At 38.3% G+C, this 27,571-nt stretch overlaps 1 protein-coding gene across 5 annotated transcripts in view; it reads left to right on the top strand.

The window, feature by feature from the left end:
- Positions 1–27,571, top strand: part of NALCN (sodium leak channel, non-selective) — a 293,846-nt gene that overhangs the window by 134,177 nt on the left and 132,098 nt on the right. For all 5 annotated transcript variants that reach the window (XM_079902779.1, XM_079902778.1, XM_079902780.1 and 2 more), the window contains 2 exons: positions 2,744–2,911; positions 9,096–9,287. In XM_079902779.1, coding sequence (XP_079758905.1) covers positions 2,744–2,911; positions 9,096–9,287 — 360 coding nt within the window. The remainder of the gene's footprint in view (positions 1–2,743; positions 2,912–9,095; positions 9,288–27,571) is intronic.

The following is a 27,571-nucleotide window of genomic DNA, read 5'->3' as shown; positions in this document are numbered from 1 at the left end:
TGGAATATTAAATGAATAGAAATAAATTTCAAAATCAAACAATAATATATCTTTATGGGGAAAATTTTATTAAAGAATATGGGCCAAATAAATAGAAAAACATAGTGTGTTTCTAGATATGAAGACTATCTATTAATCCTTCTAAGGCATGTACAAGGTAAAGAAAAAAGTTATAAAGATGGACACATGTGACCATATAAAAATTAAAGTGCTTATAGAACTAATTCCAGTAGAGTTAAAAATCTAACTATTGACTAGGGAAAAAATATTTCAATTTATATAGCAGACAAAGATGAATGTCCTTAATATCAACAACTCCAAAAACTGATAAGAAAGAAACAACACCACCATAGAAAATTGGCAAGGTTATGAACAGAAATTTGTTTTAAAAAAATAATCTAAGTCATCAATATACATCTGGACAGCTAAGCAAAAGTTTTATTAAGTTTGATTACATCAGGTGATGGTACAGATTTAGGACAAGAAACACTTTCCTACCTTGCTGAAAGGCAAATGACAACGTAACATTTGGAAAGTAATCTCTTAATGCTTTCTAAAATTTAAAGTGGGCAAACATGTCCTTTGCCCCAGAGGTGCCAGGTTGGAGATTCTACTTATAGATAGGGAAGCCCAATAAAAACTGATATTGCATAAGGATGGTCAGTACAGTCTGTTTTTGAAGTAGCAAAACACTTAGCCATTTTTCCTGATGATTCCTTATCCAAGAAGTACCGCCCTTTAACGAATCAGTAGAGAAAATGTTGAATTAAATAAACATTGAATACCATGCAAAATTATGCAGCTGATAAAAAGAATAAGTAGAACTTATATCTCTTAACCTGAAGGCTCATCCATGATTGTTAGTGAGAAGCTGAAGAATGACATAAAATGTAAGCCCATTGTGTGATTATGTATGTTTGGATGAGGAGGGAATATAAAACATGGTTACCATGAATCGCCTGGGAAAGGTGGGCAGGAATTTTATTAATACTTTGTGTATTTAGGATTATTTCACAGTTAAAATGTATTACTCTGTTACACTTTTTTTATTGAAGTATAGTTAATTTACAGTGTGTTAGTCTCAGGTATACAACAAAGTGATTCAGTCAAATACATATATATACACATATATATGTGTGTGTGTGTGTATATATATATATATATATATATATGTATTCTTTTTCAGATTCTTTTCCATTATAGGCTATTACAAGATTTTGAGTCGAGTTCCCTGTGCTATAGAGTAGGTCCTTGTTGTTTAACTATTTTATATATAGCGGTGTATATATGTTACTCCCAAACTCTTAATTTATCTGTCCCACTCTCACTATCCCCTTTGGTAACCATAAGTTTCTTTTCTGTGTCTGTTACATTTTTTAAAAGGGACATGTCAATTTAAATTAAGAGGCAAGGTGGGTCTAGAGAAGTAATGTTAATGTCCTCCTCACACCTAAATTAACCATCTGCAATCCCTTTAATATTCCAGTCCTAAAAATGTTATTATTAAAACTCCACTTTCCTCACATTTTCCAAATGTGTGTGGAAGAAAATCCCTTCCATGTTGGCCTAGAAAAAGAGAAGCAAGCTATCCTTTATTCCTGTCTTCCAGCAAATCATCTGGTATCTTCTGACAGGGATGTGTTATGACTAGTTGTGCTCTTTAATTAGAAGTTAATCTTATGTCACTGACATGTACACACTACTGTATATAAAATAGATTACTAATAAGGACCTACTGTATAGCACAGGGAACTCTACTCAGTACTCTGTAATAACTTATATGGGAAAAGAACCTAAAAAAGAGTGGATGTATGTATAACTGATTCACTTTGCTGTACACCTGAAACTAACACAACATTGTAAATCAACTATCCAATAAAATTTTTTTAAAGTTAATATTATATTGCCATTTTAATTCCAGTTGTAAACTTCTTTATAAATTGAGTGCTCTTATCCATAGGACAAGCAAACGAAAAATAATATGCTATGTTTGTATATGTACTTTATAATATTGTTATTTGCAATAGCAAATTCCTAGAATTAATGTGATAGATTAAGAGATCGAACGAATTTATTAACACAGTAATGTCGATTGTTAATTTATAAAATTAATAATGTAGGCATATTAATTTATGTGTGCATATGCACACACACATAAACTCCTTGTTATATTGCGTTGGCCAAAAAGTTCGTTTGGGTTTTTCCCTAAGATGTGATGGAAAAACACGCACGAACTTTTTGGCCAACCCAATAAAATCCAAAATTCTCTGCTGTTTATGTGGCCCAAGATATAAATGATATATAAACTTTTAAATTGTAGTTTAATTACACTTAGTAATATGTAAGTGTAATTATACTATATCATGTGCATTGTAGAAACTTATTTTAGAAAATAAAAATTATAGAAAAATGCAGCCTTTCTGTATATAGTACTGTAATTCTATAAATGGCTATGACTTTTAATTAATATCAAATGATGAATAGTGAGGAAATAATACCACTCACAAACATTTAATATTTTAACATATTTTTCTCTGATTGCTTAAGATATATTTGGTCTGTGAGGTTCTAGTTGGTGTGTTTCAAAACCGTATTTTTAACAATATTGTTCTATATTTTTATATGATATGGCTCCTCATTTTATATGATAGTGGCTAAAATTCATGCACTAACAACCATATGAAATATTTTGAAATAAATTATAGTTTTACATTACAATTTCACTGTCCCTTTGTTCCTCTAGGTGGCTTTTACGGTACTTTTTGATTTGGAAGCACTTCTGAAGATATGGTGTTTGGGATTTACTGGATATATTAGCTCATCTCTCCACAAATTCGAGCTGCTGCTCGTAATTGGAACCACTCTTCATGTATATCCAGATCTTTATCATTCTCAATTCACATACTTTCAGGTAATACAAATAATGCCTATTTATCTTTAGAATTATTTTCTTTCCAGGGAAAATACCAACAACTGTAGTAAATACAAACTTCAAATAGGCCCTGTGACATTTTAAATACCAAAAATAGTGCATTCATTTCATTGTTTTAAAAACTCTGAAAATTCAGAGTAATAAATGGAGATGTTTTACATACAGTTCATAGATCAGCACAGTGTGTAGAGGTACGTATTTTACATGTACATGGATATTATGCATCTGTGCATACATGTAAAATTTTAAACTACATCAGATGTTGACACACACTTTAAAGAGCAGGAAATATGAATTTAATTCCAAGTGTAGTTCTCCCTTCTCAATAAGTCTAAATATGTTTGCTCAACACTAACTTACAGTTGAAATAATAAGAAATGAAACTTACCTTTACAGATTGTAATTAGTCATACTTCATTATTTATGAATTCCTATTAGTTTCTTTGTGATGATTAAATAACAATACCTATAATTTTTTACTTTGTTTATAATAACTGGATATCTATTTTTTCAAATGTGATATATTCAATCACATTACTTTATAATTATTCAGTAAACAAAAGTAATTATTACTTATGTTCTTTGTAATTGTTGAATAATAGCAATATGCTGAGCGTTCTTTTTAACTCCTTGGTCAAAATATAATATATGTATATGGGATAGATTAATTTTTAAAATCTCAAGTGTAGTCATTTTTCTGACTCAAAATTGGTCATTTGTATAATTTATCATGTAAGTATCAGAAGTTGCATTGTTTTCTTCATAGATATTTTAAAATAGTTGGAGAATAAAATGGCAGTAGAATTTTTAAAGAAACAATTCAGAGAAACAAGATTCTAACTCCTTAGATGAAAGAAAATACATTCCAACTTCACTGAACTTACTTATTGATGATACCAAAGCCATCATTTTCAGAGCAGTATTAACTTCAGGTGCCCAATCGTGACCTGAAACTCAGCACTCCTGATACCTGGGAGAAAGGACATGAAAATACAATTCGCAAAAATGAAAAACACACCCCACAAACATACATGAAAAGCTGAGCCTCTCGTAGTCACAGCCAAGCACCCAGTGAACTCACAGAGGGTATCATGGTTCAAGCTTTCCGTACTGTCAACATCTTTGAACAGAAATCCCTTGCCACTGGTTGGGTTATATCCTCAGCCTTGGTTATCATAGGTGAGATGCCTGGGGCAAGAGACATACACATGTTTGAAACTCTTGATACAAAATATGCTTTCCAAACATTTGTGTCATTATATGCTCTTGGGCACTGCTGTCTAGATTCACAAAATCAACATGAGCATTTAGGACCTACATTAGAGAATCATTGTACATAATTACAGAAAATATGCCTCATAGTCAAAACTACAACATATCTTTTTTCCAAACCTATTAAATTAAGAAAGACATCAAAGCCTATTACAGCAAGGGTACCATATAAAATATATTCAGGGCTTTAAAATTCTTATCATTTCTCATAGTTAATTTTTCAGTGAAAAGTTACAAATAGGTCAGAATTTTGCACACAAAGATATTCATTCTAGAATTGTTTATGAGAGAAAAAAATGGGAACTGTTTAAGTGGTAAGCATATGAGGAATAGTTTAGTAACTCATATACAAATTTGGCCATAAAAATAATTATGATGAATTTGTAGTAACTTAGAGATATGATTGTTCTATTTAAATGCAAAACAGTATAAAATTATATAACATGTATAGCTACATATCCATGCTATATATAACATATATAGCTCTATATATGTATGTAAAATACCTGTAAATGAAAAAATGACCGAAAAGAAATAAACCAAATCATTACAGATGATTAGAAGTCACCACCTCTGGGTTGTTTTTCTTTTCGGCTGCGTGACTTATGGGGTTTTTAGTTCCCCAACTAGGGATCGAACTGGGACCCTCAGCAGTGAGAGCACGTAGTCCTAACCACTAGGTTTTTTCTTCTACTCTGTTTTTCACAAAATATCTAAAATCAGTGTGCATGGCTCCAATCGTTTTATATATAGACATATAGCTATAGATACAGTCACAATACAGGGTCAGTGAAGTTTGCAATTTTAATGTCTGTAAAACTTGTAATAGTTTATGTTAATAGTAGAGTGATTTTCATTTGTATCTCTCTATACATGGCCAAGTTTATATTTGTCTAATGAGATAAACACTCTCAGTTATTTTGTGCCTAGAAGCTAAATCTCTCAAGAAACTTAGATATCACAAGGATTTTTGCAAATTCACATCTGGAGAACCCACTGTACTGAACAGATTGGCTCTTTATGGGCTGACTTTGATCTCCCCTGTTGGTCCTCATGCTTGCTTCTCATCTCACTTGACCTTTCTTCATCGTGCTGGCAGCAGTTCTTCCCGTAGTGAATGTCACATTTTTTATATCTAAGTGAAGTCAACAATTTAGTACAAAATGTCTCCCTTTATATCAGTTATCTCTGAGAGTTGGGTGTTATCCATCTCTTTATTCAGATGAGAGTTCCTGAGCACCTACTATGTGCCAGGCACTGTTCCAGATCCTGAGGGCAGAGAAGTGAACAAGGCAGAGAAGATGCCCACCTCGGGAAGCTTGCATTCTAGAGGGCAAACAGTTTATACACAAGTACACACAAGTACACAAATACGAGTGCACGAAAGGAATGCGAGTACAGGAAATGCCATCCAGGAGAGACAAGCTGAGTGAAAAGGATAGAAGTTGTGGGGTGAGGGTGCTATTTTAGATAAGTTGGTTCAGGGAAGCCCTCTTTGAAGAGGGGACATTTGGGCAGAGAAGGAGCGAACCTTGAGAAGGTCTAGGTGGATGCATTCCAGGTAGAGAGAACTACATGGCACCTGTCCTAAGGAGAACGCGTGCTTGATGGAGTGAACATAGGGCATATTACAGGGAGTAATAAAGTCTTCACAAAATGCTCTGGTTCTGACATAGCAGGGTGATGACACCGACTGGTATTTATTGTGCACCTACTGTGTGCCAGGCACTCTGCCGAGTGCATGCCTTCATTTGTTTCTCGTTAGAGAATAAACTGTTTTGATGGAGTGTAAACTGCGATCCCTAGAGACTGAATAACTTACCCAAGACCACATAACTAGCAAATGGTGGAAACTCATTCCCAAGAAGTTTAATCTTATATTCATATTCTTAACCACTCAGTTGCTACAGTATCTCACTATTAATCAGCAGAGTGACCTTTAACAACAGACTTAGAAATGTGACCAGGAAAATGTGCTTTGGAAGCAACTACAAAATGTCCTACAGTGCTTATCTTTGAATGTATGGTTTACTTTATTTCGTATCTGTAGGAACACAGAATCAAAAGGCTTTATTGGGTAGACAGAGTGAAAAGCACACTTATCCCCAAATAAATGGAAAGGCATAATTAGAGTTACCGATAAGGATTTTGCCTTTCCACAGATGCAGGCCTGCCCCTTTGAAAATGCTTATCAAATCACCAATGTGGGAATTGTGTTAAGTTATGTTTCTTCCAGCTAATGAAATATTGATTTATCAGAATTGCACAGATGTGCATAGACTGTTTTTATTAGAATTTGGGACAGGATTCAAGATTACTTAGGCAATCTTTTAAATATGATTTTAGTGCAAGTGGAGAAAACACAAGGTACTGAAATTTGAGCAATAAACCAGTTGAATTGTTCCTGTAAACTTTCCTGGACTCAGCTGTTTAACTATTAGATACTGAATCATTTATGTCTAAGAATAAATAAAAGTGTAAAATCTTTTCGTATTATTATTCTGGATGTTACTATTTTAATAGTTCTTATGATAAAGCTGTTTGCTTGTATTTGGGAAGATGACCCAAGTGTAATATGTTCTGATTTGGAAATGTATGTTAAGAATTATAGCAGGAAAAACTAGTAGCTTAACCATGCCTGTGGTATAATGTTTAATTTGAACAATATAATTTCTTACATAAATTTTCTTCTTAAAGTATTAAGTATTTTAAATGAGCATGAAGGAAATCTACATTTTCTCAACTTCTTTAAACATTTGTCCATTAGTTTATTAGACGTGCAGCTACAACCCACACTATTGATATTTGTGTTCTGCAGACAATGAGAATACGGTTCACCATTAGTAGTTCCTGTTAATTCAGAGTCTGGGGGTAGCGGGTAAACGTGGCTTCAGGGATGGCCAAATTCAGAGACTAACATGGTATTATTGGGACCCCGTCCATTTCTCCACTCACCTTTCTTCTGTGTTGGTATCATTTCTAAGCTCTCTTTGTCCATGTGGTGGCTAAGATGGCTCCCAGAAGCTCAGGGCTTATGTGGCTCTTACAGTAATTCCAGCTGGGGCTAAAAAATAGGACACCTCTCATAGGTCCCACAGAAGTTCTGATGACTGAGGTCATTGTGAATACCCTGGCCAGGCCTGGATCATGGGGGTCAGGAAGTCCCTTCTGGACCTCATAGACTAAGAGGATTAGGAAGCTAGGGTTGCTGGAAAAATCCAAACGCATGTTATTTTGTGTAAAAATTTAAATCTAGGGGGTTTGTTTGTTTGTTTTGTTTTTTGCGGTACGTGGACCTCTCACTGTTGTGGCCTCTCCCATTGCGGAGCACAGGCTCCGGACGCGCAGGCTCAGCGGCCATGGCTCACGGGCCCAGCCGCTCCGCGGCATGTGGGATCTTCCCAGACCGGGGCACGAACCCGTGTCCCCTGCATCGGCAGGCGGACCCTCAACCACTGCGCCACCAGGGAAGCCCTAAATCTAGGTTTTTAAAGCATTTCCTGTTCCTTACTGTATTCTTTCTTCTCCTGAGAAGCCTTTACAGACACCTTAAGCTCTTATTGATAGCGAACCATCTTGGACTACCATTCTACTTATCATCTTTCATTTATACCAGGACCACAATTTTCCTATTTTAATATCTCTAAACTGGGATGTGTCTTATAATCAGTGGTGTGTTATACTTTAATTGGCGGCATTTTTCAGTTTCTCAGTGGTACATAAAAAAATCGATGGCATCTTAGACTTGTTGAAAAATGCTACTTTTCCATATTTTATACTTCAACTTCTAATGATATTCTACTTTATATTTTTAATCTTATAGATATGCCCTTAAGAGCTGTGCCTTTGTATTATACTCCTTTTGTAACAGTAATAGCCATTGAATCTTATTTGTCCAACACAGTGTTTGGCACATAATAATATTTGTTAAGTGAATGAGAAAATTAATTAGTTATGGGTGGTAGTTTTTGCATATATATATATGCAAAACATTTAAACATGTGTGTGTTTAGATAACCAGCTGAGCACGTATAACAAAGTTCTAAAAAATACAGGGCTTGCGTAAGATAGAAGTGTGTTTCTCTCCAGTTGGTGGGAGTCCAGGGCAAGTAGGTGGCTCTGCTCCCCAGGGCCATCCAGAAAGCAGGCCTGTTGGGTTAGACTGAATCTATCATCTTCTATACGAGGCTTCTATTTTTGTTCCAAAGGGACAATTACAGTTGTTTTAATTTCCCAGCCAGAGGAAGGTATGAAAAGAGTGTCCAGGGCAAATTATTTAACTTAAAATGCAAAAATCACTTCTTTTCACATTCCATAGGTCTGAACCTAGTCCACCGGCCACAACTAGATACAAGTGGGGCTGGAAAATGCAGTCTGTAGCCTTGCTAGGCTAAAATTCAGCAAGTTCTATTAGTTAAAGGAAGGATAGAATAGATCTTAGCGTAGCAGTCTCAGCCATGAGTAAAGACTCCTTGATAGATGGATTTTTAAAATTTCCTTTTGAATGTACAGTAATCCCTAGGAAAGTTTGTTTTATGAGACAGTGAATATGCCTAATATTGAACTAATGTTTTCTTTGATATTTGAACATTAGAACAAATGTCAATTTTATTTCAACAATATGTGTTAATTAATGCCACTTTGAATTATCACATCATACATTAAAACACTGAGTTGTCACCATTTTCCTTCCTTCATTCCTTTGGGATTTATTGAGTTCTTGCTATATGGCAGTCACTGAGCTACTGATATCTTAGTTATTAAATTGTTTAATTTAATTGCTAAATGTGATTTTATAGAGTGCTATGAAAAATGAGATTTTAGTATGAACTTATTTAAGATTCAGTATAAATAAACGATCAAGTGTGTGTGTTTTTCTCTCCCACAATAGGTTCTCCGGGTAGTTCGGCTTATTAAAATTTCACCTGCATTAGAAGACTTCGTGTACAAGATATTTGGTCCTGGAAAAAAGCTGGGAAGTTTGGTTGTATTTACTGCCAGCCTCTTGATTGTTATGTCGGCAATTAGTCTGCAGATGTTCTGCTTCGTCGAAGAGCTGGATAGATTTACGACGTTTCCAAGGGTAAGAACAAAAGATGCAGTCGGTTTAATTCAGTTATTCTGAATCAATATCAAAGTAATTTCACTTTAACAGTGGTTTTAAAATATTGTCTTTTTCTGTAACTTGGAGTAGTTCAGTTTTAATATTCAGAGTGGTCTTTTCTGCAGAATACAGGTGTTTGAGAACATTTTCAGCATGGTCAGATTATGTGTCAATTCTAAAATTCTGGAAATAATCTTAATAGAATGAGATGCAGAAACCAGTAAAGATGGAAGATAGGGTTCTTAGTACCTATAAATGAAAATATAGCAGAACTTTAAAATTATTAATTTAAAAATGTTTAAAGTTTGCTTTTATGTGTTTGTGAGAGTTAACATTTTAAATCTGTTTTACAGTTCATATATATTTTTATGTCAGGCATGATCTAGAAGGAAATTTTGATTTTCAATATATGAATTTCATAAACTCTTCAGATTTGAAGTGTCTTTAAAAGATCATCTAGTTCATAACTCTGTATTCTTGTTAGAATTCACTTAGGCTAAAAAGAAAGTTAAAAACCAGTCAATCCATAAAGAACTTGTGTAGAAGATACAGCGCCTAATCAGGAGGATCCTGAAATTTAACTCCATGTGGATTTAGAAATATGAAAAAATATAATGACCAAGGCAAAGAATATATATAGATATTTTTATAGCCTTGGGGTAATAACAACATATATTTTTTAAAAAAATAAGCTTTGAGGGCAAACGTGTCTGTAACGTAACAGATAGACTAACATAGCCTGGGTTATTTTTTTAAATTTTAACAGATAGACTAAAATACTCTGGGTTATTACTTGTTTTAATCTTGTACTAAATGTGTTACTCATTGCCAAGCATTTGTTGAGTGCCTATCAAGAGCCAGGCCGTGTTGGCCATCCTGAGACATAAACAATTAAGTTCCTAGTCTTCAGGTATTCTCAGTGGAGGGTGGGTAACCAGTAAGTAGACATAAAACATGACAGGCTTTGATAAAGGCAAACACAAGGTGCTCTGGGAACCCCGAGGTGAGGTCCATAACCAGGAATGGAAGAATCCAGGAAGACTCCCTGGAACAGGAAGTTAGTGAGGAACAGCTGGATGGAGCCAGAGGAGGTGCACAGAGAACAGTGTTCTGGGTCATGGGGACAGCATGTGCTGAAGGTTGAACTGAGCTGTGTCTTGTTCCAGCACTTAAATAAGAAAGGGCAGTCGCTGACAGGAGGAGGATATAAAGCCAAGGAACTTTTAAGTTGGTGAAAGCGTGATCACGATTAAATGCCAGTGAGAGAGCGCAAGGAGAGGGCAGTAAAGATGTGTGAGCTAAAGAGGATGCTGGCAGAAGGCTTCTGAAGGCAGCCTGCAGGGCACTGGGGCAGGGCAGGTGTCGAGGTGGTCTCGTAGGACAGCAAGCCGAGGCGAAAGTCACAGCGAGCCTTGGTTCACTTTCAGCCGCAGTGCAGGCAGCAGGCAGGAACCGGCACCGCTGCCCAGGCCCCGTTCTGCCCACTGGACAGCACTGGGTGAGGGGCAGGTGCGCCAGCCCTGGCACGGTGACGAGGGAGGGATCTTTGCCCAGGAGCTCTGGGCAAAGCTCCTGCCCTTTTATGAACCGGGTAGGGCGTAGGGATATGACTAGACGAAGGGCTAGAAGTGAAAATGTACTGAGTCAGGATGGAGAAAAGTGCCTCAGCTGAGGCCCCCGCGTGGGGGAGACCTCCGAGCAGAGGCACGCGGGCTGGGAATGCCGCTGTGCACAGGAGCGGGGCAGCCTGGGGGCCGAGTCCTTGCCTGAAACTCCCTGCAGGCACTGCAGTGCACAGCTGTGCCCCAAGACCATGTGGGGAGGGCAGCTTCCCTCCCCTCCCCATGAGCCTGCCGGGCAAAGCCTGGTCCCTGGCCGTGGTCGGGTCACTTAGGATTGGCCTGGAGCCAGACTCCTCTACAGTGGGACCAGCTCTTCCTCCAGGGATAGAGAGATGTAAGCAAAGATGACAGTGTTGTCGTCAAGGCCACCTTCTCTTAGGCTGCCCCTTCACTGCCCCCTCGCTGGGTAAATACAAAGAGCAGACTGCCATCCCCATCATGATCACCATCCGCCCCTCAGGCCAGTTTAATTCAGCTCCCCCTAAGGGTCAGCCATTGTTCTAGGCCCGGGGTGGGGAATGGGTACTAAACGGTAACAAGCCTTTATTTATTACACAGACCTATCTTAATTTCATACCTTATCTTCATTTTTTGCCCTTTCCTCTCATTTCACCCCACCAACTTTATATCCTTTACCCAAAACCTCTTTGAACCAGATGATTTTTGGAGTGCAGAATATTCTAGATATTGTAAGGGTGATATCACCCTCCACAGCTGTCTGAATCAGCACCCTGTAACAAACACATTAATATTTCTCTAGCGAAACATCAACCTTCAGACAAAGAAGGGTAAATAAATACAATAAATAAGACCTAGGTCAGATCAGACTTTTGCCACTAAATGAGCTACCGACAAAACCAAACAAAACACCTTTGGGTATTTTCAAAATGTTCTGAATATTGAAGCTGTGAATAAGGGCTGTGGGCCTGCATATGAAAGCATCGTGGATAAGAGTCTATACTTACTGCTCCATCACTTTTTAGTTATGTGACACCAAATGAATTATTCTTTAAGCTTTTATTTTTTCACATCTAAAATACAGGCAAAAATGGTATTTCCCTCATAGCATTGTGTGTGTTGAATGATATACAAAAACAACCCAACTCTGGGTTTAGAAAGCATTAAAAAAGTGATATCCCTGCTTCCCTGGTGGCGCAGTGGTTAGGGGTCTGCCTGCCGATGCAGGGGACAGGGGTTCGTGTCCCGGTCCGGGAGGATCCCATATGCTGCGGAGTGGCTGGGCCCGTGAGCCATGGCCACTGAGCCTGCGTGTCCGGAGCCTGTGCTCCGCAGGAGAGGCCACGGCAGTGAGAGGCCTGCGTACCGCAAAAAAAAAAAAAAGAAGAAGAAAAAAAAAGTGATATCCTATATAATATATTTGAAATTGGCATAATACAGAGGCTACTCTGTATTAAAGACAAGGCTGCTTTAGATCCAGTCCTGCCTTAGCCCCTTGGGATTTGCTCTAATTTCCCAGCCATAATTGTAATCAAGTAGCATTGTATTTTCAGATCTCCAATTACTCAGTTGTGCTTTTCCGCCTGATTACTGTGACCATCTTAATGAAAGCAGCCAGCAACTATGGGGCCTCTAATCAGTTATACAGCAGCTGACAGCGTTGACACGGGAAGTGACTAGATTTCTCCTTACATATGAATGCAATTAAGAGTTAAATTCCTGAAACATAATCAAATCTTGCAAGAAATGTTAGAAATATTACAATTACAAAAAGCCATCATTATCATTCCCAGCCAAATAAAGCATCATCTGTTGGTGGCACTTGCCTGATATGAAATGATCAGGAAAGATGATTATAAACACAGGGCAGACGATGCTAGATTTTTGCGGGCCTTGTCCCCTTCCATCCTCATGGGACAGCTCCCTCATTACTCAGTGGCTGGGTGTGGAGGTAGGTTGGTTAATTATATTATTAGCCAAAGCACAGCGCATTAGGAGAACAGATTTTCTGTAAGAAAAATCACGTGATCCATCCCAGTGCAAAATCGGAACTTTTAAAATCAGCAATTGTTTGTATTATCTTTACTTGGATCCACTCCATCTTGGAGGCTAGCAACCCCCATCACACACAGGACCATGGGATGCAGGAAGCAACTGCAGGAAGGTGTGAGAGGCTCAAGAGAGGACCGGTCATGAAGAGAGGAGCGTTCTTGGTGAAGGGGACCCAGCATCTGTGCCCGGGAGATCATTACTCTGGCTGTTTCTGGAACCTGACCTTGACCCAGCCATCCGGGGGGGGTATAGTCTCTCTAGGGAAACAGGACTAGATGTAAAACCCAACACTGGTTTGATTGGACCTGATTGTATCCTGGGCTCCAGCAACCTGCTGTGAGACCCCTCTAAGAGGAGCTGACATGGACCTGGGAAGCTGGTGTCCCTTCCACATCCCAAGAAGAGAAAACCCTGAAGGGGCAGAGCGACATAGGAGACAACAGCACCCGGGCACACTAAGTAACCGCCCAGCGCGTTGACCCTCTGATGCAGCTCCATCTACGCTGGAAGACCCCAGGTGCTTCTGGAGATACTCAAAGGTGAAAGGATACTAAAGGGATTAGGATTATTCCACCGGTTCCCCAGTGGGTCTCCGTGCCTCATTCGACCACACTGCAGCCTGTGCTCCATTTGCAGTAAAACTGATCCTTCTTCAATGTAAATTGCCTCATGACACTCTCCTATTTAAAATACTTCAAGATTCTCCTTTCCCTCAAGATAACAAACATTTTAATAGGGTTTTCAGTATCTTTTCCGCTCTGGCCCCATTTACCTCTTTGGGCTCATATTTCAGGATTTCCCCCAACACACCTTTCAAAGGCAGAGATGGTGTCTACCTTTTTTTTTTTTTTTTTTTTTTTTTTTTTTTAGCCACGCAGCATGTGGGATCTCAGTTCCCAGACCAGGGATCGAATCTGTACCCCCTGCAGTGGAAGCTCAGAGTCTTAACCACTGGACCACCAGGGAAGTCCTAACAACGTCTATCTTGCTCATTTAAATCCTCCATTTTAGCACAATCCTTGCCACAGGGTAGCTGGTGAATAGGTGTTTGGATGAAGAATGAATAATAGTCCTGGACCAAAACAAACCTCTCCGATCCTTCCACACTGTATCAGGCTCAACAGGACAGATGCCTTCTTCTGCTGTTGTCTACAGCTCCGAGACCCCTGTCAGCCTCCATCACTGCCCTTACCCTCATCCCATCAGCAATGTCTGCATAATTCTGTCTGAATGCTTTGGCTGCAAGTAGCAGAAAATTGACTCCAACTAACTTAAACAATTAGACTCCAACTAACTTAAACAAAAAGGATTTATCTCACAAAATTCAAGGGATTAGGTAGACTTGGGGAAGCCAGGACTCTGGGTCTTTCACTGAAATTCTCTCAGTTGTTGTCATGGGTTAACTTATGTGCCCCCAAAAGATGTGTTGAAATACTAACCCTCAGTACTCCCAAAATGTGACCTTATCTGGAAATAGAGATAATCAAGTTAAAATGAGGTCACTAGGGTGAACCCTAATCCAATATGACTGATATTCTATAAAAAGGGGAGATTTTAACACCGAGACAGACATACACAGAGAGAAGACAATGTGACACACATGGGGAAGACGGCCATGTGATTGTCATGACATCTACAAGCCAAGGACCTCCAAGGATTGTCAGCAAGCACCCAAGGCAGAAGAGGCAAGGAGAATCCTTCAGAGGGAGCGTGGTCCTGCCGACACCTTGATTTCTGATGGCTCGCCTCCAGAACTGTGAGATAATACATTCCCACTGTTTGAAGCCACCCAGTTTTGGGTACCAGCAGCCCTAGCAAAGCAAAGCAGTTTCATTGTCCATGTGTTGTCTTCATGTGTTAACAAAATGGATGCAACATTTTCAGGCTTCGTGATAAAATCTAGAAGAAGGAGGGTCACCTCCGCCCAGATCTCCTTAGAATCAAGGACACCTTTCCCAGTGCCTTCCGCCCCGCTCTGCCCCACAGCAAACCAGCTCTCTTCTCTCATCCGGCAGGATTGGGTCACTTGGTCACTACTAAATGAATTGCTGGCAAGATGGCTAGAGTCAAGGTGGTTGGCTTGGATTCATCATAGGGGAAGAAATGGATACTGGGGAGACAGCCACAGAAGCCACTACAATGGTCAGACCCAAAACCTGGACGAGATTTCTCTCACTCATTTCTGCCTCTGAAGCTCCCATATGCCCTGTGCAAACAGGCTGTGTAGATAGACACAGAGTAGGAGGAGGGCTGGTGTTTAATTTCTCTCCCGGAAGCATCTGGGTCCCAGCTCCTTTCCAAGATGCCCACATAGGACCTGCCAAGCAGCCAGCATAGGGCCTGGCACATACTGGGTTCCTGCTTCCCATCTTTATGGTTACTTCTGTCACACACCATCGACACGTATGCAAGGTCTCATCTTCTTTACTAGACTGCAAGTAGCTTGAAGTTGGCAGCACTGTGCTCTTTTCTCCTGACACCTCTCAGAGCACTTATTAGCACTGTGTCATGGGATCTGCAGCATCAGGACGCAGAGACAGAGAGGAAACAGCCAGAGGAGCCTCAGCAAAAACCCCGTGAGATGGAGGAAAGGAGCCTGAATGTTTTCAGTGGGAAAAAAAAGAATGACATATTGACACAATTTAATAAAACAACTTTGTCATCTCAAGCCAATAACTTTCTCTTCTAATTTGAACAAAACAGACACACTGCTAAGTAGAAATAACAAGATCAAGTCCTGCTGGGAGGCAGTATCCCGCCGTTCCTGTTTTGTTGGGACTAATAGGTTGTATTATAAGGAGAACAATTAGATTAGCTTTTCATGAAGGAAAAGCCCATACAGGTCATGAGACAGGTTGCTATAGGCAAGAGCCACATCTCTCTGTAACAAAGACAGAAAGTTTGCGTTTTCTCCTGGTTGCCCGACAAAAGCTCATGTGCGCAATTTCACCACTGTTTTTGTTCTGTTTATCCCCCTACTTGGTATATGAAGAAACTTTCTTCTATGTTGCTAAAACACTTGCAATAAACATCCCCTGTAGATCTTTAAATAGCTCAGTATCTTTATTCCTTTTAATTTCCTACTAAAATAACAATAAGCAGGCCTCAGTTGTTTTGCATTCCTACAAATGGGGATAGTTTTTATTCATAAAAAATACACTACCCTCCATAATACAGGGTACTTGAATTTTAATACTGTTTATTTGATATGTTTTCTTAATTTGCATTCTCTAAATACTAATTACTTGCTCTATTGAATTTTCAGTTATAAAACCATGTCCAAAGCAGTTAAACAATTTAAGCAGTAAATACTATAAAACACTTAATTACAAATTAATTTCCCTGTTTCCTCTCACCACCAGAATGGCTAATGATGCTTTTAGTTGCATTGAAAGAATTACTGAGAAATTTGAAGGAACAACTTGCCCCTTAATCTTTTTCAGCGTTTGCCATTTGCTACATTTTTAATCAATTCAGGGTTTACCTTACCTTCAAAAGGATAATTAGTTCAATTTATATTGCCGAAATCTGTATTAATTTTTGTTTTTTATTGTTTGGTCTTCCATGTATTTTTAATTTTTCATGATATATTTCAGGCATGCAAAGATATATAAAGAATAATAAAATGTATTCTTCTGTGGCCATATGCAGTTCAAAAAGCAGATTAGCAATGGATCTGAAGTCCTTGAGCACATGCCCCTTATCCCTCTCCTCCCTTTCCCATAGAGAACCACTTTTCTGAATTTGATGTTTGTCCTTAGTACATCCCTTTATGCCTTGAGTGCATATATAGGCATCAGCTGAGAATCACATATCTTTTTGCGTAATTTAAACCCGCCTTATGTGGTCTCATACCACACTGTTTCTTCTGCTGATTGCTTTTTTTGCTCAACACTGTTTGTGAGATTTACCAGTATGAGTACTTGTAGCTATATTTTATTTATTTCCCTTGGGGTATAATGTACAACTATACATTGCACCATATTATATATAGAGAGAGAGAGAGAACACTATTCAGAGAAACATTGCACAATTTATTTTCCCATTCTCCCGTGTGGTAGGTGAATTCTAAAATGGGTTTCCAGGACATCTGACCCTCTACATAATCTTTTCCCTTTGGGTTTGGGCAGAACTTGTGAATATGATGGGATTTCACTCCTGGGAATAGGTTGCTAATGATGGAACTGGAGTGAAGCAAAAAGGAGGTTATCTTGGGTGGGCCTGACTTAATCAGAGGAACTGGGCCCTTTCTGAAGAGAGAGATTCAAAACAAGAGAGGGTCTCCAGTTGGCCTTGGACAAGTAAGCTGCCATGTTGTGAAGGCCCATGTGGCTAGGACCTGAGGGTGGCTTCTGGGGGCTGTGAGCAAGAAACCAGCACCCTCAGGCCTACAACCACAGGAAGAGAATTCTGATAACAACCCAAATGAGGGTAGAAGACCCCAAGTTCCAGATGAGACCGCAGCCCAACCTACACCCTGATTTCAGCATCTGAGACCCTGAGCAGGGAACCCAATTACACCCCACCCACACCTCTGACCTACAGAAACTGTGAGATAATCAGTGAGTGTTGTTTTAAGCCATTAAATTTGTGGCTTGTTACACAGAAATAGAAAGCTAATGCATGCAGGTTTGAGCGGTGTGTTTCTAATATTTTGTGACTCGAAACAGTGCTGCTGTGAACATTGCATGTTAACTTGCACACATCTGAATTCTGCACTTGTGAAATTCTGCACATGTGAAAATACTGTTAGCGTGTGCAGCTAAGACTGGAATTGCTGGGTCTTAGAATAAAGATATCTTCAACTTTAATAGATAGTGATAAACTTACATTCCAAAGTACTTTTACCAATTTATCTGGCATCTGTAATATAGGAGAATGTTCTCAGCTTCAACTCAGCAATATTTGGTCTTGTCAGGCTTTGTTCGGCTTTTAAACATTTAGTTCTTTGTTTAACCTGAATTGATTTTTGTGGCTGCTGTAATAAGATAGGGAACAATCTTATTTCTGTTTGTCTAACCTATTGTCACAGTACCATTTATTGACTGGTCTGTCCATTCCCCACAGTTCTGTGGTGCCAGCTGTGTCATCGTACGATTCCACATGTGTGCCCGAGTCAAGTCACGCATGCTCCCTTTTCATCTCCTTTTGCCATTGAATTTTTTTCTGGTCAGCCTCCAGTGAAGCCCAGTAAATACCCAGCTTAGCAATCTCCACCTTTCAGGGGTCCATGACTTTGCCCCTTGTGTGACGTGACATTAAAAACCAAAGTCTAGCAGAGCTCATAAATCCCCTAGGGAAGGTGCCTTTTCTTGACTCAAGCTGCCCGTTAGTTTTTGGTCCTGGAGTTTCCATTATATTCCTGGATCTTAACTAGGCCTTTTAAAGGATGTCTGTTTCATGTTGTCCAGAATTTCCTATGTTTTTTTTTTGTTTGTTTGTTTTTTGCGGTATGCGGGCCTCTCACTGTTGTGGCCTCTCCCATTGCGGAGCACAGGCTCCGGACGCGCAGGCTCAGCGGCCATGGCTCACGGGCCCAGCCGCTCCGCGGCATGTGGGATCCTCCTGGACCGGGGATCGAACCCATGTCCCCTGCATCGGCAGGAGGACTCTCAACCAGGGAAGCCCCTCCTATGGTTTTTAAATCATTTTTTCTCATGTACGATCAGACACTGAGGTTCTGTTATAAATTTTTGAGGCAAAAAAGGAAAAAAGAAAACCACTCTGTTGACTGTCTTTCAGATAGATAGCTTTATTTTTTTTTCTATAGGCACAACCCAAGGCCAGGCATCCTAGCGTCTGCTTTCCCCATCTGCAGCCTCACATCTCTCTGCATTTGTTTGCATTACAGATATTATCTCCACTTTGATTCTTTTTTTTAATAGAGATTTTATTTTTATTTATTTAAATTTTATTTTTTGGCCACGCTGCACAGCACGTGAGATCTTAGATCCCTGACCAAGGATCGAACCCGCGCCCCCTGCATTGGAAGCGCAGAGTCTTAACCACTGGACCGCCAGGGAAGTCCCTCCACTTTTATTCTTATATCCTCATGTGTATACATCTCTTTGTATTTGCTTGCATTACAGATATTATCTCCACTTTGTTTCTTATATCCTAATGTTTATACTCCCCTCATCTGCTACACCCCCGGAAGTTTTCCACAAATACTGCATATTTCCATTCACAGTGAAGACTAAATAGATTGTGTGCCTATTTTGTTGTTGTTTATAATTCAGACAGCATTCTCCATGTGATGGAGCTATGCGATGGCCACACATGAACCAACGTACTTTCACTTACAGCAGAGTTGAGCACATAAGGACGAACTCAACTTATCCCCTAGTAGAAACATAAGAAGGAGCTCAAGCCAGAAAGTGAAATGTGCTCCAATAGATGTAGTCAGTTGTAAAGTAATATCAAAGATATCCTGGAGTGTATTTAAAAATTTCCGGGAGCCTATTATATGCTATGTATTGTGCTTCCAGCTATCGTTTCATTTTAATAAGAGAGGAGGAGATTGCTTCCAGGGAAGGAAGTCTGCAGAGCTTTATGAAGAGTTGTCGTCAGGGGTAAATATGATTCCCCAGGAGGATTTGGGTAATGGCATTAAATGAGAGTATTCTATATAAGGAAAACCGAGTGAGTAAATCAGAGACATGGAGAATCACAGTGTGAAAGGAACTGCAGTGTCGGGCTGGAGCCTGACCATTGGGTGTCTTCCGAGGTTGGGATTGTGACACGGGGGAGCCATTGAAGATTTTTACTTTCTTTGTTATTTTTCCTGGAGAATAGCGGAAGAGCTATTTTGACGAAGTTTACACTGAAAAAAACGTTATTTCTCTGAGGAGGTTTTTCATTGCACAAGACTCACCTTTATTGACCAAAGACAAAAATTTACGATCAGTTGCAGAACTTCTGGCATCCTCAGGGAAGTAGGGGAGGTAATTTTTTATTTTGTCTGTGTGACCACTATTGTGTCAAATCTTCCACAGTCTCATAAAGTCAGTCCCATCTGAGGCTTTAAGCCAAATTGTCATCCGTGCCTGGACATGGCCCTGCAATAGAAACTAGCAATTTGGTTTAAGTTTTAAAGTAATGCAATATATAGCTTAATGTAACCACTTCCCTCATAAAACCTGAAAAATTAACTCTATTTCCTTTCTGCTATAGCATCTGAGGTTCTTTGGCTTCTATTTGAATTTATATTTGTGGTGATTCATCAGTGGCATAGTGATAAAATACTATCCCGTGCTCTTCCTCTTGGAGGACGATTTGAACGCAGCATGAATCACACAGAAATGGCCATATCTTTTCCTGTGGCTGTGTGTTGATATCATTTACCACTGAACTTCAGTATTCCAGGAATTATGACATTTCTTGAATAAAGCATCCTTCTAGTCCTACCCCTGATCCCAGAAGCATATTCTTTGGGGGAGAACCTTTTTTTGCACCTTGTCATATTTTGGTAGTTTTCTACCAGTCATCTTGCAACTGAAAGTGGGGTCCGGCTGTTTGCAGCTCAGAAGCCATTAAAGAGGCCAGGTTGGTGGAAAGGAAAGTTCGCTTTATTTTGGATGCTGGCAACGGGGGGTGAAGGCAGACTCCTGTGCAAAGGCCGACTCCCCCCACTGACAATCAGGGGGCAAGAATTTTTATAGGCGGAGGGAGGGGCTACATGCAGAAACAGCATAGTCAGCTCTGACCGTCATCTTGACATTGGTCATCGGTGGTCTGACCAGTGTCATCTTGATTGTTTTAGGTACAGTTAATCTTCAGTTCCAGGGTCGGTTTGTCCCCATTTCTTTGAGGCCTGTTCTCGGAATTGTGGCAGCTTATGTCATGGCTACAGCCTGATCATCATGTAGTTAACTTCTTCCACCTGGTGGTGGTTTCAGTCTCTATAAGACAGCTCACAGGATATGGCTCAGAATATTATCTGTAGCCCTTAAGGAGGAACTAAATGTCCTTGACTATGCTTGATGACTAAACTATCATTATTTGGTCTCCTTGGGCTGTTTTCCTTTGTTTCTGCATTTTCTCACTTCTCTGATTAAACTTATTCTTTGGCTAAAGTTTTTCCACAAACAAAAGGCAGGCTGAGGACATGGGGGGCAAGGACAATAGGGTCCTGCTCCGTTTCAATCTTATTTGTAGTTTTCCAACTAGTAGTTACCATATTACATAAATATTATTTTAATAATCAGTCTACTCCATTGCACCAACTTCAAAAACCAGTAAGAGTTATTAATGAGGAATATGTGTGTGTCTCCTTCAGTTAAGATGAGTTTCTGTGAGCATATTTTCACTGATGAAAAGCTAACTATATTTTAAATACTTTGTTGAGTCTTGCTTACAAAAAAATACAATCTATAGTCAGACATTTCGACTAGTCTCTCGTGGTTACATATAATAAAAACAGAACAACAGTAAATATCTTAGAGGATTATTAGAAAGTTTAAAGGATATAATATATTCAGACTAGTTAACATTGTGCTGACAATGTAACAGGGAATCAATAAGCAGTAGCAACTAGTGTTTTTCTTAAATAATGTGGAAATCCAGCTTCTTAGCATGAAACACTAAATTCCTAGCAATAATCATATAGCCCAACATAAAAGTATCCCTCAGTAAATCATTGGGCATTAACTGTACAGAAAGCATTCAGTTTTCTGTGTTGCACTGAAAGTTTAAAAATCCACCCCCATTCTGGTTTTGACTATTCTTTTTACTCACCCTTTGCAACTTTCAACAAAAATGCAAAAAGTAAAAAATTATAAATAAGAGTACTGCTGGAATCTGAAATAGCTTATCATTCACTATTTCACATCTGGGACTAAATGCAGAACCATTTAATGACTGATGTGTAGGTTCATTCTTTCCCCACTGCCCACCCCTTGGGTACAACTGCCTACCTCTACAGAGGATTCTCTCCAGCCTTCTCAAACATCTTCTCTATGAATCAATGTTAAAACCTTAATGTCTAGGAAACAAGACAGGATAAAAATATATGTGTGCATACGAGTGAGCATGCATGTAGCTGAGTACATGTGTGTGCAGATGGGGGCGGGGTGGGGTGTCGGGGCGAAGGGAGCTGTACTAGGCAAGTGGCAGTGGATGGGTTGCATCCTGTAATCTTACATTGTGCAATACAAAAGGGGAAAAACAGTATAGGCAGGGACTAGATATAGAAAGAACCCTGGTAACTAGTTCAGACTTAAGTCTGTAGTATTGTTTTTGTTGTTATTTTAGTTTTCCATGTGCCATTAATTCAATTCAGAATCTCAGGAATAAGGCAGTGAGCAAAGGTCAAAAATCTCACCTCAATCCAACAGAAATGTACTGGATACATTTCTGAAAGAAAAACTCCAGAAATTTGACAATAAAGCATGCATAGTTATATGAATGACCAGAAAGAGAATTCCACTAACAATGTAGGCAAATGTCACACTTCGTGTCTCTTTGGATAAGCCATGTCGTTTCAGGTTGATTGAAAAAAGGAAGTAAAACCAATTGGAGGATTATGGAAAGTACAGCAAAATAAAGGAAAGGGAATACTATCTTGGAGCACGAGGAAGAATGCAAATTTCTGCATTATTCAACTAAATAAATAATAATAGACTTAAATTGCAGGCAGTTGAGCAATACACGGAAAGAAATGTTTATTCTATTTTGCCTTAATCCAAATAGGCTATAATGTATCCAACAAGAATTATACCTAGGTCCAATAAATTTAAGCAGAATTTAAAAGAATTAATCTAAAGGGAAAACAAAATCAAAATTACAGTGGAAGCAAAAACAAACCCTAAAGTTCATCATGAGGACGTCCATGTTTCCTAGAGCAAATATACACCGAAATAGATTAAACAATGATTATGAGGTAAAAACAAACTAGTTTCTAGAGAAGCGTAATTATCTCTGATTAAGTCTAGAGAAACGTTTCCCCAGAGGTCATTATTATTAATAGTAATAATTACTGGATTTAAGTATTTTTTACCTGTGAGGTCCCTATAGCAAGAACTTTTCATAGATAGACATTTATAGAAAGAAAGAGATACACATACATACATAGATATCTACATATATGTAATGGAATCCCCAAAACTACCCTGTTAAGGAAGTATTTTCCCCACATTATAGATGCTATTAAAAAAAAGCAGTGAGAACCAACAAGAAACTGTATACGGCTACAATAATTAAAAGAGTATGATTTAGGGTTAACATACAGATGAATGGGCAAACATATATATCCATTGAAAAAACATATGACAAAGAAAGGATCACAATGAATGATTAAAAGACTAATTATTAGTAGTAATGTTGGGGATACCAAAGCTCTCTCATACTATGTACCAAAATAACTCCCTGGTAAATTAGAGCAAGGATATTTAAAGTGTAAAAATGTAGAAAGCAAAGAAAATACCATCTTTCATCTTAGATCGTCAGGGACTTTTTAGGCCTAGAAGAAGGATACATTTGAATTTTCAAACAAGTCAAAAATAATCACCATAGGTAGTTTTTAAAAACAAAGGAAAATGTGACGGTACAACCATAATTTGTAACACATATTAGTAAGAACATGTCAAATGGACAAGGTTTGTTCGTTATTTTGGTTTTTGGTTAATGATAATGCTCATTGCCAACAGAAGAGCCTCTCACACAAAGAAATTGCTCTTTGTACCATTATTTATCAGTGTGAAAATTTTAAAACAACTTGAATGTCCAATCATAATAGAATGTCTAAGTAAACTTTGAATATGGTGACATATTATACAGTTATCAAAACTGTATTTTTACAGAATGTTTAATGAGGTTAGTCATGGGTGACGTAAGTGGTGATGACCAAAAATCAAGCAAAGAACCCTAAAACAACACTGTATTTGCAGCTGGATTCAATTTTGTTTCCAGTACATGTATATCCCTAGGGAAAAACAAACTGGTAGAATTTTCAAATTCTACAACAAATTCTAAAAAATATATACAACCTCGTTTGAATTATAAGTAACTTATTTTATTCTTTATGCCTTTTTGTACTTCCAAATTTTGTACAATGAATGGCTTCTTGGTTTAGAAAAATGGAGATAGGTAAGTTGGTAGACAGATAGATATAAAAGCTTAATTTATAATTATACATCAGTAAGAAAAATAATTATCTCTTTTTAAAATAACAAGAACATTAGCTGGTAAAATTTTAAATGAAGGAAAGTATAGATATAACAGGGATATGCAAATTGTATAAGACTAATTTCAGATGTATAATAAGACAAATTTTAGTTTATGACTTATAAAATCAACTTTATTAAATTCAAGTCATAGCAATTAAATATTTATTGGTAAACAACTATCAACTTTATTTTCAAGGCGTTAGAGTACTAAATAAGCACTATCAAGATAGAAGCAAGGTTTTGAAATGTATGTTTGCAATAGAAAAGAGCAGACAATATAATTGGCAGTGAAGCTTCTTATTTGTGAACTTAGATTGAAGAGAAATGAGAAATCAAAGCCCATTAAAAGAGAGCAAAAAATAGGCAAACCATTTCCAAAGTGTGGGGTTTTTTAGTATGCAAAAATATAAGCATTTCCTGACTGATGCTGCTTTCTGTTTGAAGCCAAATAGGAAAACCTTGTTCTTGGGCATAGTTCTACAAGTGGATAGTAAAAAAACACTGGGAAATTTCCTGTGTAGACTCGGTGGTATTTTAGTTACAAAAGTTTTCTGAATAAATCCTCAGTTTTATTTCACAGTAAGACGTACATCTGTGTTCTTAGGAGCACTGTCTCTTTTGTATATGTTACTAAATCTCTGTTGCACCCAAAGTAAAATATTAACTTTCATCTGTAATTTTTTTTTTTTTTTTTTTTTGCGGTACGCGGGCCTCTCACTGCTGTGGCCTCTCCCGTTGCGGAGCACAGGCTCCGGACGCGCAGGCTCAGCGGCCATGGCTCATGGGCCCAGCCGCTCCGTGGCATGTGGGATCCTCCCAGACCGGGGCGCAAACCCATGTCCCCTGCATCGGCAGGCGGACTCTCAACCACTGCGCCACCAGGGAAGCCCCATCTGTAATTTTATAGCACATATTTGCCAGTGAAATGCATCATTTACATTATGAAAATTTAATATGACTGACATTAGCAAAATCGCTAATTAAGAGATTAGGGCATAAATACTTCAAGAAACTTGACAGTCTGTTCTATGAGGAAAATTAATTCAGAAGTCTCCTATTTGCATAAATCTCCAGGTCTCATTTTCACAGCTGTTTGTACCGTCAGCTAGATGGTTGCATTTCAAAATTATTTTAACATAATCGGTGGGAAGTATACCTTTCAACTAAAAATATCATGCTCTGCAAGAAAGATTGTTAGGGGGAAAATATAAGTTCATTCAGTTTATCTCGATCTTTTTTCCTTAAGATAAGTGTTTCTAATATAGGAACTTTAACGTTTAAGTCTTAAATTGTTAAAATATTTTTATTATTAAAAGACAGTTTGTAATTTTAGATTCTCATGAAATTGAAAAGGTTGTGTCTTTTTCATTTGGAAAAATGGTAACAAGTGAAGCTTATTTTAGCAAAGCATAAAAAATACTGGAGATATGTAATTTTTATTAACCAGTTGAGCATAATAACAGAGTTTCAGATATGTACTCAGTACCGTGCTAGACAAAGGAGGTAACAATTTTAAATATGATTTAGACTAGAGCATTGTTTGTTTTAGTAATTTAGATAAGGAAAGGAAATCAGCAATTACTAGATATTAAGACGTCTTGTTACCTGTAATATCCAAAAGGACAGCAGGAATTTGAAATCAACAGATTCCAGCCTAGAGACCCAGAAACATCGCTTGCTACCTGCCAACCTGGATCAGTCATTTTAAGGCTTCTGTATTTCAGTTACCCATCTGCAAAATGTACAGTAACTAACACAAGATTATTGCTGAAATTACTCTAAATAATGGACATGAACTGCTTTGGGGGCTGCAAAGCACTGTATAAATGCTAGTCATGGCTCAGTGTCTCTTCTCATGTTCTTAAATCTTACCCTGAAAGAATCCTAGGAGACTGTACAAATCTATGGTTTGGTCTACATGGTCATTTATGGTGTTATATGTAGAAGTTAACCCAAGCACGGCCGTGTGTAAGAAAAGAGATGATCAGATATACCTACATTCACTTTCATAACTAGAAAAAATTCACTAGGTTTTGCAAATGAGCTGCTGCCATCTTTCCTTTTACTCTTGAAATTATATTTAAGTGTAGACTCTACTTAAAGTAATTTGCTGCTGGAATAGGCATAACATTTTGATTTCTGCTTTGCTTCTAATTACATTCAAGCTCATTTTGACATTTAAGGCCAATTACATTAGTCTAGATTCAGCAAGACTTTTCCATAGTAGTCTAAAATTTGACCAGTAAACAAGTTTTTCTCCCCTCTCTCTCTTTTTACTCATTTAAATGGAATGCTTGGCAACAAGCATATTTTAGGAATTAAAAAAGCAAAATAAATAATGTGGGTTCATTTTTTTTTTTTTTTTTTTTTTTGCGGTACGCGGGCCTCTCACTGTTGTGGCCTCTCCCATTGCGGAGCAATGGCTCCGGACGCGCAGGCTCAGCGGCCATGGCTCACAGGCGCAGCCGCTCCGCGGCATGTGGGATCTTCCCGGACCGGGGCACGAACCCGTGTCCCCTGCATCGGCAGGCGGACTCTCAACCACTGCGCCACCAGGGAAGCCCAATGTGGGTTCATTTTGAAAAAAAAATAAAAGCAAAGAACTGCTCGTTCTTTCTTGCCAACATAAAAGGCAGTCACAGAATTAATTGAAACCACCAGTTTCAACTTTATTTCTTTCTAAATCACAAGGAATAAGGCACAATCATTTTTCAGAGAAATTAATATTTTAATGTTTCACTTCTGTTAACAACAAGGGTAGTTGATTTCAACAGATCTCAAATTTCAAGAGAGCTCGTATATGGAGAGAGATAGCTCCAAAAACTTTGTCACACAGAAGTCACTAGTAACTAAACTCTTCAGAACTCTCCAGGCCCTACAACAAGTTTCAGTCAGTCTTCCATTGCGTTTTAAGATTCCAGTATATGTGATGGCTTAGAGCACATACAGCTCGTGTTTTATTTAGCCCCTACTTTCAGTCCACTTGCTAACACACGATTTTTACTGTTTATTCAATAAATTCTCTTATCCTTGACAGCACTCACTAAAAGTCAATTTATAGTATCTATTAGTATCAAAACATTTAGTGTAACCTTATTCTATATTTTTTATAGTGAAAGTATAGTCGAGGAAAATAGACCAGATAGTATATTGTTTAAAAACTAAGTTTTCCAATTGACTGCCAGTACCAATTGAGAGCATAGAACAGTAAACACCTACAGCTAGATGATATCTTAGGAATCACTTGGTTCAAAGATGAAATAAAATGATGCCATAAAAAGCACTGTCACACTTTCATGTATCTAAAGGAAATATCTTCTTAAAAATATAATTTATCATATATTATTTTGAGCTTTACAAAAATGAAATCACACTGTATATGATGTAAAAACTTCAAGTCATAAGAACTATACAAGAATTCTGAAATTTTAACTAGTGTAATTGAAGTTGTTTTTCCTTGGGACAG

Source organism: Stenella coeruleoalba, assembly GCF_951394435.1.
Source record: "Stenella coeruleoalba genome assembly, chromosome: 18".
NCBI lineage: Eukaryota > Metazoa > Chordata > Mammalia > Artiodactyla > Delphinidae > Stenella > Stenella coeruleoalba.
The sequence above is the reverse complement of the archived record's forward strand: the minus strand, read 5'-3'. Positions and strand labels throughout refer to the sequence as shown.